At 60.6% G+C, this 15,352-nt stretch overlaps 2 protein-coding genes across 3 annotated transcripts in view; one reads left to right on the top strand and one right to left on the bottom strand.

Moving 5' to 3' along the window:
* Positions 1-15,352, bottom strand: part of CARM1 (coactivator associated arginine methyltransferase 1) — a 41,664-nt gene that overhangs the window by 19,836 nt on the left and 6,476 nt on the right. The window lies entirely within an intron of this gene.
* Positions 9,910-10,826, top strand: LOC116572395. The gene is given in 2 exon segments (XM_032311413.1): positions 9,910-10,285; positions 10,288-10,826. Coding segments are annotated over 2 exon segments (915 nt in total).

The following is a 15,352-nucleotide window of genomic DNA, read 5'->3' as shown; positions in this document are numbered from 1 at the left end:
GGGCTGGGAGGAGGGCGAATGGGGAGGGACCTCTTAATGGATTCAAGGTTTCCCTCTGGGGTGATGAAAACGCTCTGGAACCAGACAAGGGTGGTGGTCACCCAATACTGTGTATCTACTAAATACCCCTGAAATGTACACTTTAAAGTGATTTGTTTTTATGTTATGTGAATTTTATCTCCACAGAAAAAGAAAAGTGCTCCCAGCGCATGAACGCAGACATGAAGGGCCTCTGGTGTTCATGGCTCCCAAGCTCTCCCGTCCTGTAGTCTGAGCACCAGACCTGGGCCCAGCCCTCCTCACCCCTCCGGAGCCAGGTGCCCCCGTCCTGGGAGGAAGGCGCGGCCAGCCCCCTGACCACCGTCCCCCAGGGCTCCCCATGGCTCCCGCGTGCAGCCGGAAGTGGGTCCCAGGAAGGGACCCTGGCACGGTGCCGCCCTCCACGGCCCTCCTGGGGCGGGAGATAAAGCCAATCTGTCGGTGGCACCAGGGGAACAGCAAGTGGAGGAGGAGGGCCTCTGTTCCCCATGCAGCCTGGCAACCCGACCAGTTGCCCGAGGCGCCCCCTGCGAGCTGGCGCTGGGCGAGCCACCACGAGGACCTGTGGCCAAGTGGAGCTTGGCCGTGTCCAGGGAAGCCAGTGACCTGAACTGTCCCACTGTGGAGAGGCAACCGTGGCCCGTGGAGCCTGCCCCCTGTGAGAGCCACGGCCACGCCACCCCACAGACAAGTCCCAGGAACACAAGAAGGGCTTGGTAATTATTTGACAAACCAAAGGAAAAAAAAAAAAAGCTGAACCATGTTCTTCCATTTATTTATTTAAGACATTATTTAGGGGCACCTGGGTGGCTCAGTGGGTAAAGTGTCTGCTTTCTGCGCAGGTCATGATCCCAGGGTCTGGGGATCGAGCCCCGCATCAGGCTCTTTGCTCGGTGGGGAGCCTGCTTCCTCCTCTCCCGCTCCCCCTGCTTGTGTTCCCTCCCTTGCTGTCTCTCTGTCAAATAAATAAAATCTTTTTTTAAATTTAGATTTATTTAAAATTTATTAATTCTTAAAATTTTATCAATTTTATTTATATTAATTGATACTAAAATAATTTTACTTATTCAAAATTTATTAATTTTATTTTAAAAAAATAAAAAAAAATTTAAGATTTTATTTATTTGACAGAGAGCGCACAAGTGGGCGGACTGGTAGGCAGAGAGGGAGCAGGAGCAGCAGGCTCCCCACTGAGCAGGGAGCCTGATATGGAACTCGATCCAGGACCCTGGGATCATGACCTAAGCCAAAGGCACATGCTTAACCGACTGAGCCACCCAGGCGCCCCTTCTTCCATGTATTTAAAAGACTCAGAAATCGAAGCTCCTGGAAGGCCCTTTGTGACCCACACCCCTCACTCATCACCCTACAGTCTCACCGTAGGCCAGCTCCTAGCCTTGGCACAAGCCTTTTCCCCTTTGCCTACTCTGCCGTCTCACTAGGATGGGCCCTCGGGACAGGACTGGGGTGGCGCTGTCTACCCCTGCCAGGGGACAGCCCACAAGGGGCTTCTGCTCATTCACTGCCCAGGGTCCCCCAGGCCCGGATGAGCAGAGCTAGCACGCACACCCCATCTTCTGGCCAGTTCCCTGGGACAGGATTGGGGGGTGTCCTGGAAGACAGCGTCTCCCCCCAGGCAAGAGGTCTAGAGCATGGACCCAGAAGTGGCAATTAGGTACGCACTCCCCCCACCCCCCAACACAGACACGCATGCGCACACACACACAGGAGTGCCTCTGTTGGCCAGGAAAGCTCCTGGTAACTCAAAGGCTGGCACTTTCCGCTCTAGTCGCCCCTTTATCCAGCCATCACTGGGTGAGCCATGGAAGAGGCAGGAGTGACTCTGTGCCCCGCCTCCAGAAACCCAATGAGAAAACCGATCTGCCCTTATCACATGGGCAGGGGCAGCGTACTGAGGGGCTGGGAGCACAGGGCCCAGAGCGGTGGGGGACAGGGAGAGGGAGAGGGCTTTGAAGGCTGCTATGATGATTTCGGCGGGGGTGACCACAGGGAGAGCTGTTGGCCACAAAGCTGTGCTGGGTTCCTGGTGATCGAGGTCAGCGGAGCTGGGGTTTCTGCCCTGCAGTAATACGATCGGGCAGCAGAGCTCGGGAGGGGCCCCCTCCCAGGCTGGCTTCTCTGGAGAGGCTCTCCTCCCAAAGCAGGGTCTGAACAGAGGAGTACGCGGGAAACACACATGGACTCAGGAGTAGTCATCGTGCCGCAGACGGGCCCAGCCCGCTCCTGGCCCCAGCCTGGCACCTCGGGTCGGCCTCCCACCTGCTCTGCTGCAGGGCATCCTGCTGGGGCTCCGATGCCAGGGGACTGGGGACCAGAACCCCCAGGGACAAACACAGGGCCAGCATGCTCATGGTGTGCTGATGGGAATCCCAGGGTAGGAGAACCTTCCTGCACCTTGTTCCCCAAGAAGGCAGGCCCCTGTAGCTCCAAGCAGCCCCAGGGAGCCCGGCCCAGCACCCACCCACCCCTCGCTGAGACCGGGACAGGGCTGGCATCCCACACTGCACCAGCACTCTCCAGGAGCCACACTCTGTCCTGTCTTTACCCCTCAGAGCACCTCTGTGTCCATCTACTTCTCCACTTATCCATGAGGAAACAGGGCTCGGACAGGTAAAGAGTCTCTCTCAAGGTCACACAGCATATGTGTGGCCAAGCTGACCGGCATCAGGGTCTGTGCTCCCAACCAAGGCGCTGCACAACACGCCTGTGCTTCCTGGGGATAAGTGTCGGCCAGCTTCCCTGTAAAGGAGCAAGGAGTAAATACTTGGGGTTGGCAGGCCGCAGAGTCCCTGCTGCTAGGACTCACCTCTACGCAGACCATATGCAAGCGAGCACGGCCGTGTGCCGACACGACTTTTGGACAAAGCCAGCAGTGCATCGAGAGCCCTGGCCGCGCAGAGGCTGGGCACTGAGCCCTTTCCGCCCACTGCCTTGCTGGCTCACCGGACATCGAGAGGCGGAGTTACCCTCCCCATCCCAGAGGACGTGAGGACAGCCGGGGCGGGGGGGGGGGGGGGTTGGTGACGAGGACCCGCAAGTAACGGGCACAGCTGTCGGGGCACAGGGGCCCCAGGGGAGCCTAGAGACGGCACCTGACTGCGGCTGGGATGAGGAGTGGGAACGAATTCTCCAGCAAGAGGAAAAAAGGCACATGGGAAGGCAGGGACTGAAAAGGAGGCTGGCATGTTGTGATTTATACTGAACAGACACCTGGCACAGAGCTCCCAGGACTCTGGGAGTGCCTGAGCTGATAAGAACAATAAAGGGGTCTCCTGTGAGTCTGTCAAAGCCCCCCTGGACCACTTGAGTCTATGTTAATGAGGCGACGCTCCAAAAGCCCCAAAGGATGGAGGTTGGTTGCCAGGGGGACCAACCGAGTAATTAGAGGGCTGGAACTTTCAGTCCCCCTCCTAGGCCTCCAATGGCTAAGGACTTATCAATCATTCCTGCGTATAAAGTCTCCATCAAGATAAAACCCAAAGGACGGGGCTCAGAGTTTCCTGGCTGGTGAGCAGGAGTCGGCGCTGGGAGAGGGGCGCCCCTTCCCCACACCCTGCCCTACGCCCCTCTTCCTCCGGCTGCTCCCGAGTTCTATCCCGTCTACATTAACCACCGATCTAGGAAGGGAACGGTTTCCAAGCTCTGTGAGCCGCTCCAGCAAATCCACTGAGCCTGAGGAGGGGCCCTGGGAAGCTCAGATCTGCAGCCGGGCGGTGAGGAGCTCAGGGGACATCTTGGACCCGTGGTGGGGGTGGAGGGCGACAGTCTGGTGGCCCCGAGCTCTTTACCCTGGGTGGTCTGACACTGTCTCCGGACAGGCAGGCAGTGTCCGAATGGAGCAGACTGTGGGCCACGCGGCTGGTGTCGGAGGCCCCCACCCACACAGCGATCAGAGCGGGCAGTGTCAGTACTCAGAGCAGGGGAGACACCCAGGAGGCCGCTTCTCCTCAGAGGACCCCAGCTGGCAGAAGGAGGGGCCCAAGACAGCCTGGCTGTGGCCAGGGAGTCTGCTGGGCTAGACTCCCAGGCCGGATGGGCAGATCTGGGTCTCAAGAGGCTGGGGAGTCCGGCCGCTCCCACAGCCGTGGGCGGCACCTGGAGGGACTGAGTGCTGAGCCGGCCTTGGGGACAGGGCTGGAGGAGCTGCGGGCCAGGCAGGAGATGAGGGAAGCTGGGAAGCCAGCGGCTCTTGGGGCAGGGGGACAAGCTGCCTGCTCCCTAACCATCACAGAACCAATCCGGACACCCTCTTCTTGATGGCTCCCTGGGCACCAGAAGCTGGGAGACCCTGCCGCACAGGAGCCTCCCCAGTCCTAGGCTTAAAGGAAATGCCTTGCTCAGCACCTCAGCCCTGGGCCGACCCCAAGGCCTGGCCGCCAGGAGGGCCTCGAACAAGCTGGCTGATTCAGGGAGCAGCAGACACACAGGCGCCTATCTCAGGGGCACTGACCAGATGGTCCCAGGGACACATGCCGGGCCTCCGTCACCTCCTGGTCACGTCTAATGTGGCCAATCTGCTGCGGCCCTTCTCCTGCTTAGACCTCTCCATGGTTTCCCAGAGCCTTCTGGAACAAGCACACACTCCTCACGGAGCTCACGAGCCCCTCCTCCACGTCCCCCATCGAGCCACACTGGCCTTCGCCACCCCCAGACCATGGGCAGGACTTCTTTCTGGCCTCCATGGCTCCCAAGATCCAGAACGCCCTTCCTCTCTTCCCCCATGTTGCTGTTACCTCCTCCTTGAGGTCCTCCAGCACCTCTCAGACAAGCGGCCGGCCACAGATCAAATCTTTATTTAACGCCCTCCCCCCACCCCCCACTGCCCGACTGATAGCCCAGAGAAGCACAGGCCCAGAGGTCCGCACGTGGCTGCCACGGCGCCCAGACCCAGGGGCCCTTGGGGGATGCTCACCTACCTGGTGGCCCTGGGGCATGGAGTCTGGGAGGCCAGGCCCCTTCCCTAAGTGCAGGGGACAGACGGCATGGGGATCCCGGTGCCCAGGCCCTAGCGGCACACGTGGCCTCAGGAAGATTACTTAAGCACTCGAAGACGCTGGGCACTGGGCGCCCACACAGTAAATTTCCTGCCCACTCTGCCCTCCTCCGCCTCCCCCTTCCTGTGGAACAAGCAGTGATGGGACACACAGAGGGTCACTGGGTCCTTCAGGCTGGTCAGACCTGGGTCAGAGGGACCCAGTGGAACAAGGAAAAAGACCTGGAGTTATACTCTCGCCCCGTGGAATCTTCCATCCTCACGCCAGACGAGGGAGGCTGCGGCATGGAGAACGGAGGCCGAGGAGACGGACAAGCCGTCACCAGCTCAGGGGGCAACGGGCCACATTCCAAGTCCCAGCCTCTCTAGCGGGGAAACTATCACAGCCATCAAACGAGCACTAATTAAAGCTATTTATCTTGGCAGACTTGGGGCCGGGGGGGGGGTTGGGGGGGTGAACTGCTTGTCCAAACGTGAGGTCTTTGGCTAGATCACCTCCTGCCACCACACACAAGACAGGCCGTGCACCTTGCAGGGGAAAGATCCCGCCGTAAAGCCGGGTAGGTGAAAAGGAGGGCGAAGTGCAGGAAAGTCAAGGTGCTTTCCTCAGCCCACCCTGCTTGGGGCCATCAGCTCCCGTCCGGCCCGGGGGCCCCCAGCCTTCCAGCACTCCCGGGTGCCAGCGGGAGGCCAATGGCCCAGCACGGAGAAGAGAGGGTAAGAGGGACCAGAAGAACTCAGGGAGGGGGCTCTGATACACGTGCACATGGGGTATAGGCAGATCTCAGCCTGCCTCGGGGAGTAGGCGACACCCTGGCCGAGGCAGGCACTGGGTGATGCAGGGCTCACCTTCCTGGAAGGGCCCCGTCTCCCAGAGGCGCCCCGTGCCTGGCGGCAGGAACCGAGTTTCCAAACTGTGGGCACCAGAAGCTTCCCCCCACCCCATCCCTGTGTGGTGTGGCATCCCCGTGGCCAGGAGAGGAAGGAGGTCACTCTCGGCTCAACGAATGACTCGTTGAACACGACACAAAAAAACTAATGATGTACTCTTTGCTGGCTAATTGAACAGAATAAGTAAGTAAGTAAATAAATAAATAAATTGCAAAGAATCAAAATGAAAAGAAATGATGGGGATCGAGGAAGACCAGGGTTCGGGGCCAAACTTGCTACTCTCCGGCTGTGTGACTGTGGCCCTTCGCTCCTCATCTTCAAATGGTGATAGTGACGCAGCCCCCGGGGGGGCAGGACATGACCGGTGTGGAACCCTGACTGCCTTCACTCTCGACCTCAGGGGCCTCATCCGGGAAGGGGGGCTCACAAGTGGATAAGACGCCCTCCCTGCGGCCCAGCTTCCGCGAGAAGACGTTGGGGACAGCACGGCACCAAGTACGCAGTAGCCGGAGCAGCCACTCCACGCTTCAGCAGACCCGTACCAGTCTCAGAAGAGAACCCGACCCCGGGAAGCCTAAGCCGGGCCGGCCTGGCCTCCCTCTCGGCCAAGTAACCTAAGCCCGCTCCTCCGGTGCTGTCCCAGGAGACGCTCCACACAGCTGCCGGCCCCGGGGTGTCTGAGGACCAGGAGGTCACCCTGGGCTCCTCTGGCCTGGCCCGGCCGCGGGGGGCGCAGCGGGGGAACAGACTGTCTCGTGCATCTCTTCCCAGGGCATCTGTCAGGGCCTCCCCACCCAGAACCCCGCCGCCAGCCATTCAGGGGCCTTATCCTGGAACTCCACTTGCCAGTGTCTGCGAAGATAAACCCAGACCCGGGACTGTCCAAAGCAGCTGAAAACCAAACTGCCCGCTGAATGGGGGAAGGAAGGTGCAGCCAGTAGAAAGCGGGGGGGTGCAGGGGGGCACCGTGAGGGCTGGCAAACATCCAGGTGCCACGGGTACAAAACGGGGGGGTGGGTCGGACAAGCACACACACTGCAGGTCTGGGGACTTTTCTGGAAAGAAACACCGACAGAATGGCTTCGTGGCTGCCTCTGGAAGGCAGACGGCCTTGGCACCATGCCCCTTTCCTCTCCCGTGGCTTAACCACGCAGAACTTCGGGCACAGTGGATTCCCAGGGAGAGACTGCCGCGGGAAAATCCAGGCAGGAAGGTCACACCGGAAGACGACAGGGGATGTGGGGCGCGGGCCAGGACCAGGAGGGAGGAAGAGGACTTTCCAGGTTCCACCCTCCTGAGCCGTTTGAGTTCTACCCTGTGCAAAGAGATAACCAGACAAAGCAATCGTGACGGCAGGTGAGGTCTGGCACCTGCTCAAGGCATCTGGGGTGTCCCAGAGTGAGCAAGTGTGACCATGCACCTCCCTCAACCTGCTAGAGGGCCAGGGGCGGTGGGGGGGAAGGGCCTGTGACTGAAGGGTCCCTCTAAGGTAGGCAGCTGGACGGCATGGACTTCTCAGCGACGGCTCTCGGCTGGAGCAGAGTAGCACCCACACCCCTCCCCGTGTGACGGGAGGAGGAGCACTGACCCCACAGCAGGGATGCATTCCAAGCAGCTGTCACCCAGGGAAGCCCTTCTCCCCGCATCAGGGAGGCCACATAGTGAGGCACATTTCCCAGAACTCCAGCTCGCATCAGAACCAGGTCAGAATCTGGGCTCTGCTACCCAGAGCCTCCCCCTCCCCCCCAGCCCCAGGCGAGAGGCAAGTTCCCACGGCTCCCTACTGTCCTGGGGACTAATACCCACTTCATATCCAGCCCGATACCCATGGGTACACAGTAGGTGTTACTGGCCCAAAACACCCACCGTTGCTGCCATGTCCCCAAGGCTTTCTGGCCCAAGGCAGAGAGTGGAGCCCCAGACAGAATTCTGGCCTTATGCCCCCCAGCCCCCATCCGGCCACTGGACCAGCTCGACTAAGTGCTCCTCCAGGACACAGGAGCAGTCATCTGGCCAAGGCAGAGCGGGGGCCAGCTTCACCTGGTGCTTGGGAAGGTCTTCGGTTTAGGCCTCGAAAGCTCCTGGATGGGTCTAAATTTAGGCCCCTTCTAAAGGGGCCCCAAGTGGATGGAAAGCACCTCCCTCCCCGTTACCTCCCTAGGAGGAGACCAGACAGGGGCCCTTATTTCTATCAGCGACGGGTTATTTTCTAAAGCAGGGATGGGGTCGCACAGTGTGTTCATTCCTTTGAGAAGAGTCACAAGAACCCAACAGCGAGCCCCCTCCAGGGGCACAATGAGGCTCGTACTGGGTGGCGGGGTGGGCAGCGTGGAGGGCAGCCTGGAAACCACAAGCAGCAGGTGTCCTTCAGGAGGGGCCCTGAGAACACAAGTCTCTGAGGAGGACACTTCCCGAACTACCCAGCAACAGGTGACAGGACACTGGGGACAGACTCGGATGGGGTTGGGGGTGGGGGTAGATGGAAAAGCCCCTGACCCGAGAGGCAACCACCCAGGGGGTTTCCTGCTCGCACAAGGGGAAGCAAGGTTCCCCCTGGCCCCAGCACCACCAGGGCCACAGGCCTCCCGGGCTCCTACTGGGTCTGACCGAGAGCTGCCCGTCACAGTCGCGGCAGCACCCCGGGGAACGTGAGCCGCCAGCCACCCCCCACAATCCCCCCTATCCCACCGCCCGGGCTGACCCAGGCTGCAGAAGGGCCCCCGCGCTAGCAGCCCCAGACCCCAGACCCCATGGACCAGCGACAGCTCCTCGAGGTCAGAGCCCTGCAAGGGGGCTCCCCGCAAAGGGCTCGCCTGTGGCTGGGCTGGTGTGGGGGGGGGGGCAGGGGAGGCCAGCCCCACCTCCAGACCCGGCAGGATGGAGCCCAAAGAGGAGTTGAATTGTGGGGTGTGCGGAAGGGCAACCCCAAGAGAAGAAGGAGCAGACAAAGAAAGAGCTTGGCTTTTCAGAAAAGAGTCCTAGGGGGACCAGGCGGGAGCTATTACATGCAAATGTCTCCCCATCCATGCTAATCAGCTGCGCCGCCCCGGGCTTTGTGAGCCACAAAAGGGACAGCAGATGTGCGCCAGGGTTCCCTGGCCCCTGAAAGTTCGGGCTTAGCCGGTAAGTATTGGGGGGGGGGCGGTTAGGCAACAGAACCAGCAGCCCCAGCCCCTGGGCTCCTCCGTCTGAGACCCGGAAGCTGGGACGCACCCACTACTGGATAAACACCTAAGGCTGCTGGGTGCCTTGCTCACAGCTCCAGACCACGGTCCTTTCAAGAGAGGAAACTGAGGCACAGACAGGACGTGCTCAGAGGAGCTTAGCCCGGGGACCCCTATCTTATGAAAGAGCCAAGCCCCACCCCAGCATCCACCCGGAAGGATAGGGGCTCTAGGCCCTGGCTGGTTGACGGCAGGGGCCATCCCCGAGGGAAGGCAATGGAGCTTGCCTCCTATGGCTGTGAGGGGTCACTAAGGGTCTGCACCCCCCGCAACAGCAGGAGCTGGGTGGGCAGTGCTCTCAGAGGACCAAGCTTGGCAGGGGAGGCCTTTGGCAGAGGGGACACGTGGGGAGGCCTGGGAGGCAGGGCTGGAACGAGGCATGTCAATGGGCAACAAGAGGACCCCGGGCAGTGGGGGGTGGGGGCGACCTTCAAAGTGGGGAGTACACTGCACCTTTTGGCCCCCGTCAAGGTCAGGGCCAGCATGCTCAACCCAGGGAGCGCAGCCCACCACGGCTGAGGGGCGGGAATGCGGTTCCTGGGGGTTCTGCCCTGGGGCTGGCGGAGGGCCCTTGACATGCAGACCGGAGTGGCTCCAGAGAGGCTGCACAGGGACAGGCAGGACCATGGGGCAGGGGCAGCCTCAGCAGAGAAGGACGAGGGAGGATGATACCGCAGCACAGCACGGGGGCTGGGCGAGTGCGAGGCCGCCAGGGCCCCTGCCCTCAGGCAGCCTCACTGAATGGGACTCCAGATGAGGCACAGGCGAGAGGGGACAGAGGATGCCTCAGCCCTGGACAGAATCAGCAACGAGGCAGGAATGAGGAAAGACTGGCTCTGGGCCCCAGAGGAGTCCCCGGGGGCCACTTCTCCTACACAGCACAAGGACCAGGAGGGGCAGGTGGGCACCTCCCCCACGCACTGTGCAGTCTCCTTTAGGGCACGGATGCTCGGGAAAGGCAGCTCGGCTAGGTGGGGGTGCTGGAGCCAAACCAGGCTGGCATCCCAGCGGCTCCCTGCCCCCAATGCCTCTGGTTCCTCGCCTATAAACCAGGGGAGGGGCTGTGGCTACTCAGCTCCCTACAGGATGTGTGTGGCTGGGGGAACAGAGAATGGGCTGGCCCCCACTCCCCCCCACCCCCGGCCCCGCGCTCACTGCTCCGCCCAGCACCCCTGTGCCAAGCGCACGCGGCAGCCAGCCGGCCCGTTGGGGCTGCTCTCACGGAGAGGCCGATCAATGAACGCACAGCGCCTGGCACGGAGCCCGCCTGCCCAGCACATGGTCGTGCTCGAGCTCAGCGAACATCCGCTATAGCAGGCCTCGCGGATAACCGGGGGATGTGGGCAGGGGGTAAGGGGCATCAGAGCCAGGCATCCTGCCGGTGTCCCCCCATCCGGGGGGCCCATCCAACACTCAGGACTCCACCCGCTGGTCACACAGAGCGCTGGCAGCAGAGCCGGGTTCTGTGGGGGACCCCTCCCGGGCGCAAGGCAGGTCTGGAAACTCCAGTCAGCCTCTGCCTTCCCCTCCAGCTCAAGGAAGAACATGGCCAAGTTTCTGGAATGTCCCTCTCAGGTCTGCAAGAGAGCCCCCCCCTCCTCCCCCACTGCCTGGGATTCCTTATTCACATGCCCCCTGGAGGGGATCACGAGCACTGACCTGCCAGCCCTGCCCCCAACTGTCCTCACCTGGAGCGTCACCCACACCCGCGGTCACCCACACCCGCGGCGTCAGGCGGGTTTCCGGACGTGAAACCAGTCCACTCTGCCGTGTGTAACACAGCCAGCGCAGACGAACCCCCGCCACACGAACACAATTAGCAGGGAAGCAAACCCGCCAACAATCTTAAAGAAAAACAGCCCAGACCCGCTCTTGCCAAAGCTGTGGGTGATGAATTGCTTGAAGGAGACACACAAAAAGAGGGAATAAAAGGGGGTTCCCTCTCTCCGTGCAAGGAGTGGGGGCAGGGAGGAGGCAGAGCCCCCTCCCGCAAACCAGTCTGGACCTGTTTCTGAGAAGGCCCTGCCTGGCAGAACAAAAAGCACCCAGAGGCGGGGGGGACACGTTCTGGGTCCGGCCTCGGGTGGCACTTTCACGGGCCGCAACAGAACCACCCGACGTTTGGGCCTCTGTGGGGGTTGATGGAACAACAATTAAAACAAGTCATCGAGAGTGTCACGAGACCACAGAGTTCCAGATCCAGCTCCCTCGGGCCTGGGGGAAGCCTGGTCTCAATTTCCTTCATGGAACTGGCTTTCGGGAAACAAAGGGAAGGGGGCAGGGAAAGCCCGGAACTCCAGATTCTTCAACCAAGAGCCAGAGCAGGTGACAGGGTCTCTCGGGGCGGGTGCGAAGGTGCCAGCAGCCCCAGCCCACGCCGCGCCTGCGACCCTGAGTCCTGAAGCCTCCCAAGCAAGTCCCTGAAGTGAGGGAGCGGGAAGGCGGACGCCCATGGGGGCCGGGGGGCCCTCCGGAGTCACGGGGGACCAGGCACGGCCAGGCAGGATCTCAAGGCCACGGTGGGCCCCTCCCAGGCCTCGAGGTCTCCGGGTTTTCTGATCGCCAGGCACCTGGCCACCCACACCTGGGACACATCTTCCCTTCTGGACAACGAGGCAGGTTTAGACTCTGTGTGTTATTCCTCTGCTGTGCGCTGGGCTCACATCAACCTCCAAGCCGGCCTCCATCATCCCAGAGGAACCGGCAGCTGAACTGCCCTTGCCTGGCCAGAGTCACAAGGTCACATCAAGGTAAGACTCCACCGCCTTTACTCCTCATGACCTCCAGCAGCTTCGGACCCAGACAGAGCTGCTGCAGTCCCGGAGAGGGAAGGGAGAACATTCATTCCAGCTGGGGAGCGCTGAGAGGGCAGGACCACCGACCCAGGGATGCTGCAGAGCCCAGGCACCCCCAGAGCCACAGCCCCCTGGTCCCCAGGAGCTCCCTCCTTTCTATCTCAACCCTCTGGCCAGGGGCCTCCCGCCCCCACGCTCAGCTCCTCAGCTGCCACGCTCCGCAGGCTGGCTCCTGGGCCACGTCCCCCACAGCGGGGTGGAGAAGGGTGCCTGGCTTGTGCAGAGCTATGCCTCCAGGCCACCCACAGATGTCCCCCAGCACCTGGGTCACCTGCCACCAGCTAAGCCCCTCATCGAAGCCTCCCCACCCACAAGGAAGCGGAGATCTAGGAGTCGGAGTCATTAGCCAGGGATCACCCTTCGAGGAAAGGACAGGGGTTTGGAGCTGGGCTGGAGCCCAGACAGCCACAGGTGTCACCTCCCTCCCCACCACTCTTGGAAGAGACACCGTGGAACCCCTTGGGGGCCCCCTACACTCACCCCCAGCATCCTGCTCCAGTAACATCTGGGCTTGCCTGGTGGCAGCCTCGATCTTAAGCCTTCCTACTAAGTCACACCAGCCCTCCAAGGTAGGTGCCATCAAGAAGGCCATTTTAGGGGCGCCTGGGTGGCTCAGTGGGTTAAGCTGCTGCCTTCAGCTCAGGTCATGATCTCGGGGTCCCGGGATCAAGTCCCGCATCGGGCTCTCTGCTCAGCAGGGAGCCTGCTTCCTCCTCTCTCTCTGCCTGTCTCTCTGCCTACTTGTGATCTCTGTCTGTCAAATAAATAAATAAAACCTTTAAAAAAAAAAAAAAAAAAGAAGCCCATTTTACAGCAGTAGAGGAAACGGGCACAGAGATGTCACGCCAAGGTGTGGAGCCAGACCTAGGCCCCCCCTAGGCCCTCCTCGGGCCTCACCTGCTCTTCTCCCACAGGCTCTGCCGCCCCACCCGAGCCGGGGGGCCACCCTGCCGAGCCCCACCGCCCCCTCGCCCTCCCCAGCATTTTCAAGCCTCTGCCGCCTTCACTGTCTTCTGGAGGACACAGACCACTAAGCACAACGTGTTTAGGTGACTGCGGACTTAGCTCCTGTCACACAACCGCCCCCAGGCCGGCAACTGCGGGAGCATGAGCCCGGCTTGGGCGTCACGGAATCCGCAGCTCCTAAAACAGGAACTGGCACACAGCAGACGCTCAGTGCGCTCTTGCCAGCGGTCTAAAGGTAGACGCGAGGTAACCTTCCACCATAAAAAGACAGCAAGTCCCCCGCCCAGTTCGTGCTTGTGGTTGGATGGAGGGAAGGTCAGGTCTCTCCATCTTCAAAGAACTGTGGCTAGGCCCTGGGGGCCTTGGGCGAGGTGCATCCTCCCCTCCTCCCCTCTCCTGGAGACTCCACCACCCCGCCCCCCACCACTGCCAGCTGGCTGGGTCCCCTCCCCCAGCCCTCCAAGGGGGCTGCCCCTCCTGACCAGAAACCCAGTAACCTCCCCTTTGCTCTGGCTCACTCTGACAGACTGCTGACCTCTTGGTCCTGGCCGATCAGAGCCGCACCCCAGCCCAACAGACCCAGGACCCCAGCCTCTCCCACCAACCACCCCACTCCTCAGAAGCCAGAGCCATCCACTTCACTCCCAATCCAGGACTAACCTCCAATGACTCTCAGCCTTTCTGGTGTCAGAGATCTGTCAGGGCGAAGATCCAAATGGGAAGCCTTTCCCCAGAAACACAAACAGAGAACCATCAGCAACACCGCATTCATGTCCATCAGGTAGACACACCACGAAGAAGCTGACATGTGTTCCCGCCAGAGAGCTGCCACTGTCACCCCCTTTCTCCTTTGTGTCAAGGAGGCTGGTTCAAGGTCACAGCCACTGACTCTTGTCCCTCTAGACTTCTGCAAAACTGCATGCAATTTTAGGGCATCATGGGACCCCCCAGGGACCCTTAAGGACTTCAGATTAACAGACGTGTCTAGGGACGGCTCGGTGGCTTAGTTGGTTAAGCGTCTGCCCTCAGCTCAAGTCATGATCACAGGGTCCTGGGATCAAGCCCCTCATTGGGCTTCCTGTTTGGGGGGAAGCCTGCTTCTCCCTCTCCCTCTGTCTGCCAATCCCCCTGCTTGTGCTCTCTCTCTCTCTGTCAAATAAATAAATAAGTCTTTTTTTTTTTTTTAAAGATTTTATTTATTAGAGAGAGAGCATGCGCAAGAGAGGGAACACAAGCAGAGGGAGTAGCAGAGAGAGAAGCAGGTTTCGCGCTGAGCAGGGAGCCAGACGTGGGGCTTGATCCCAGGACTCGGGGATCATGACCTGAGGTGAAGGCAGATGCTTAATGACTGAGCCACCCAGGCGCCCCACTAAACAAATCTTTAAAAAAAGAGAGAGAGAAAGAGACTGTCTCAGAGCTGCCCGAAGCCCTTCCAGCCTCCACTCTCCACCGGGAGCAGCGAGTCTGTCCCCGGTCTGGCTCCCCGGGAAAGGAATGGCACCCGCCGGGGGAGGTTCCCCAGTCTCTCCCACTCTGCTACATCCGACCCGCTCAGATGTCCTGCACCTCACATCAGCCCTGAGTTCCCGCCATTCTCCTTCTACCCAAAGGCCCTTCCCACCCACCGTGCCCAGACCGCGACCAGCGATGCGGCGCGCTCACTCCAGGCGCGGCTCGTGGCGCTGGCCACTTTGCACCTGTGATCTCCGACGCGGGGCCCCTACAAGCCCAAACGGTGTTGGTCGGACTAAACCGGGTGCACAGGGATCGTAAAGGGCCCCACGTGGCAGCTCAGGCGGGAGTCCACCACCCGAAGCGTTTGGGTCAGGTTAGGTTTTGCTGTCAAAGGAGCAGCAAGCCAGTCTTTCAGAACTTCTGGGTTTCCAAATGGCCACTGAGGGGCTTTGGTCAGGTAGAGAGGAGGAAGGGGGGCTGGGAGGTGGGCAGCGGGCAGGACCTGGGCCTGGAAGAGCAGACCAGCTTCAGACCCGAGGCAACAGCCCCCCACCTCCATAGGGTTCCAAGTCAGATGCCCAGAGGAAGGGGCCAGGGGCCGAAGGAGGGTGCCGGGTAAGGAACATTTTCCCACACCCGAGGGCAGCCTGGGTTCACAGAAATGCCTCTCTATTTTAAGAAACAAACCACTGCAAGTGGAAGGACAAATGGCTCCTGGCACAGAGCCTCCGTGCTGGGGCAGTGACAAGCAGGAAGGGGACTTCGGGCAAATCAGGGCAGCAGGCCCCTTCCAAAGGGGGCAGCACTGTTCAGCTACACCTCGGGGCACGGAGGCCCGGGGTCACCAGCCCTTCTGAGTTTTTATAAGTACAAAGTCAGATTTTGATGTGAAATCACACAATTTAAAA

This window comes from Mustela erminea, chromosome 1 (assembly GCF_009829155.1).
Source record: "Mustela erminea isolate mMusErm1 chromosome 1, mMusErm1.Pri, whole genome shotgun sequence".
In the NCBI taxonomy this organism is placed as follows: domain Eukaryota; kingdom Metazoa; phylum Chordata; class Mammalia; order Carnivora; family Mustelidae; genus Mustela; species Mustela erminea.
Note: the sequence above shows the minus strand (reverse complement) of the source record. Positions and strands in the feature narration are given on the sequence as shown.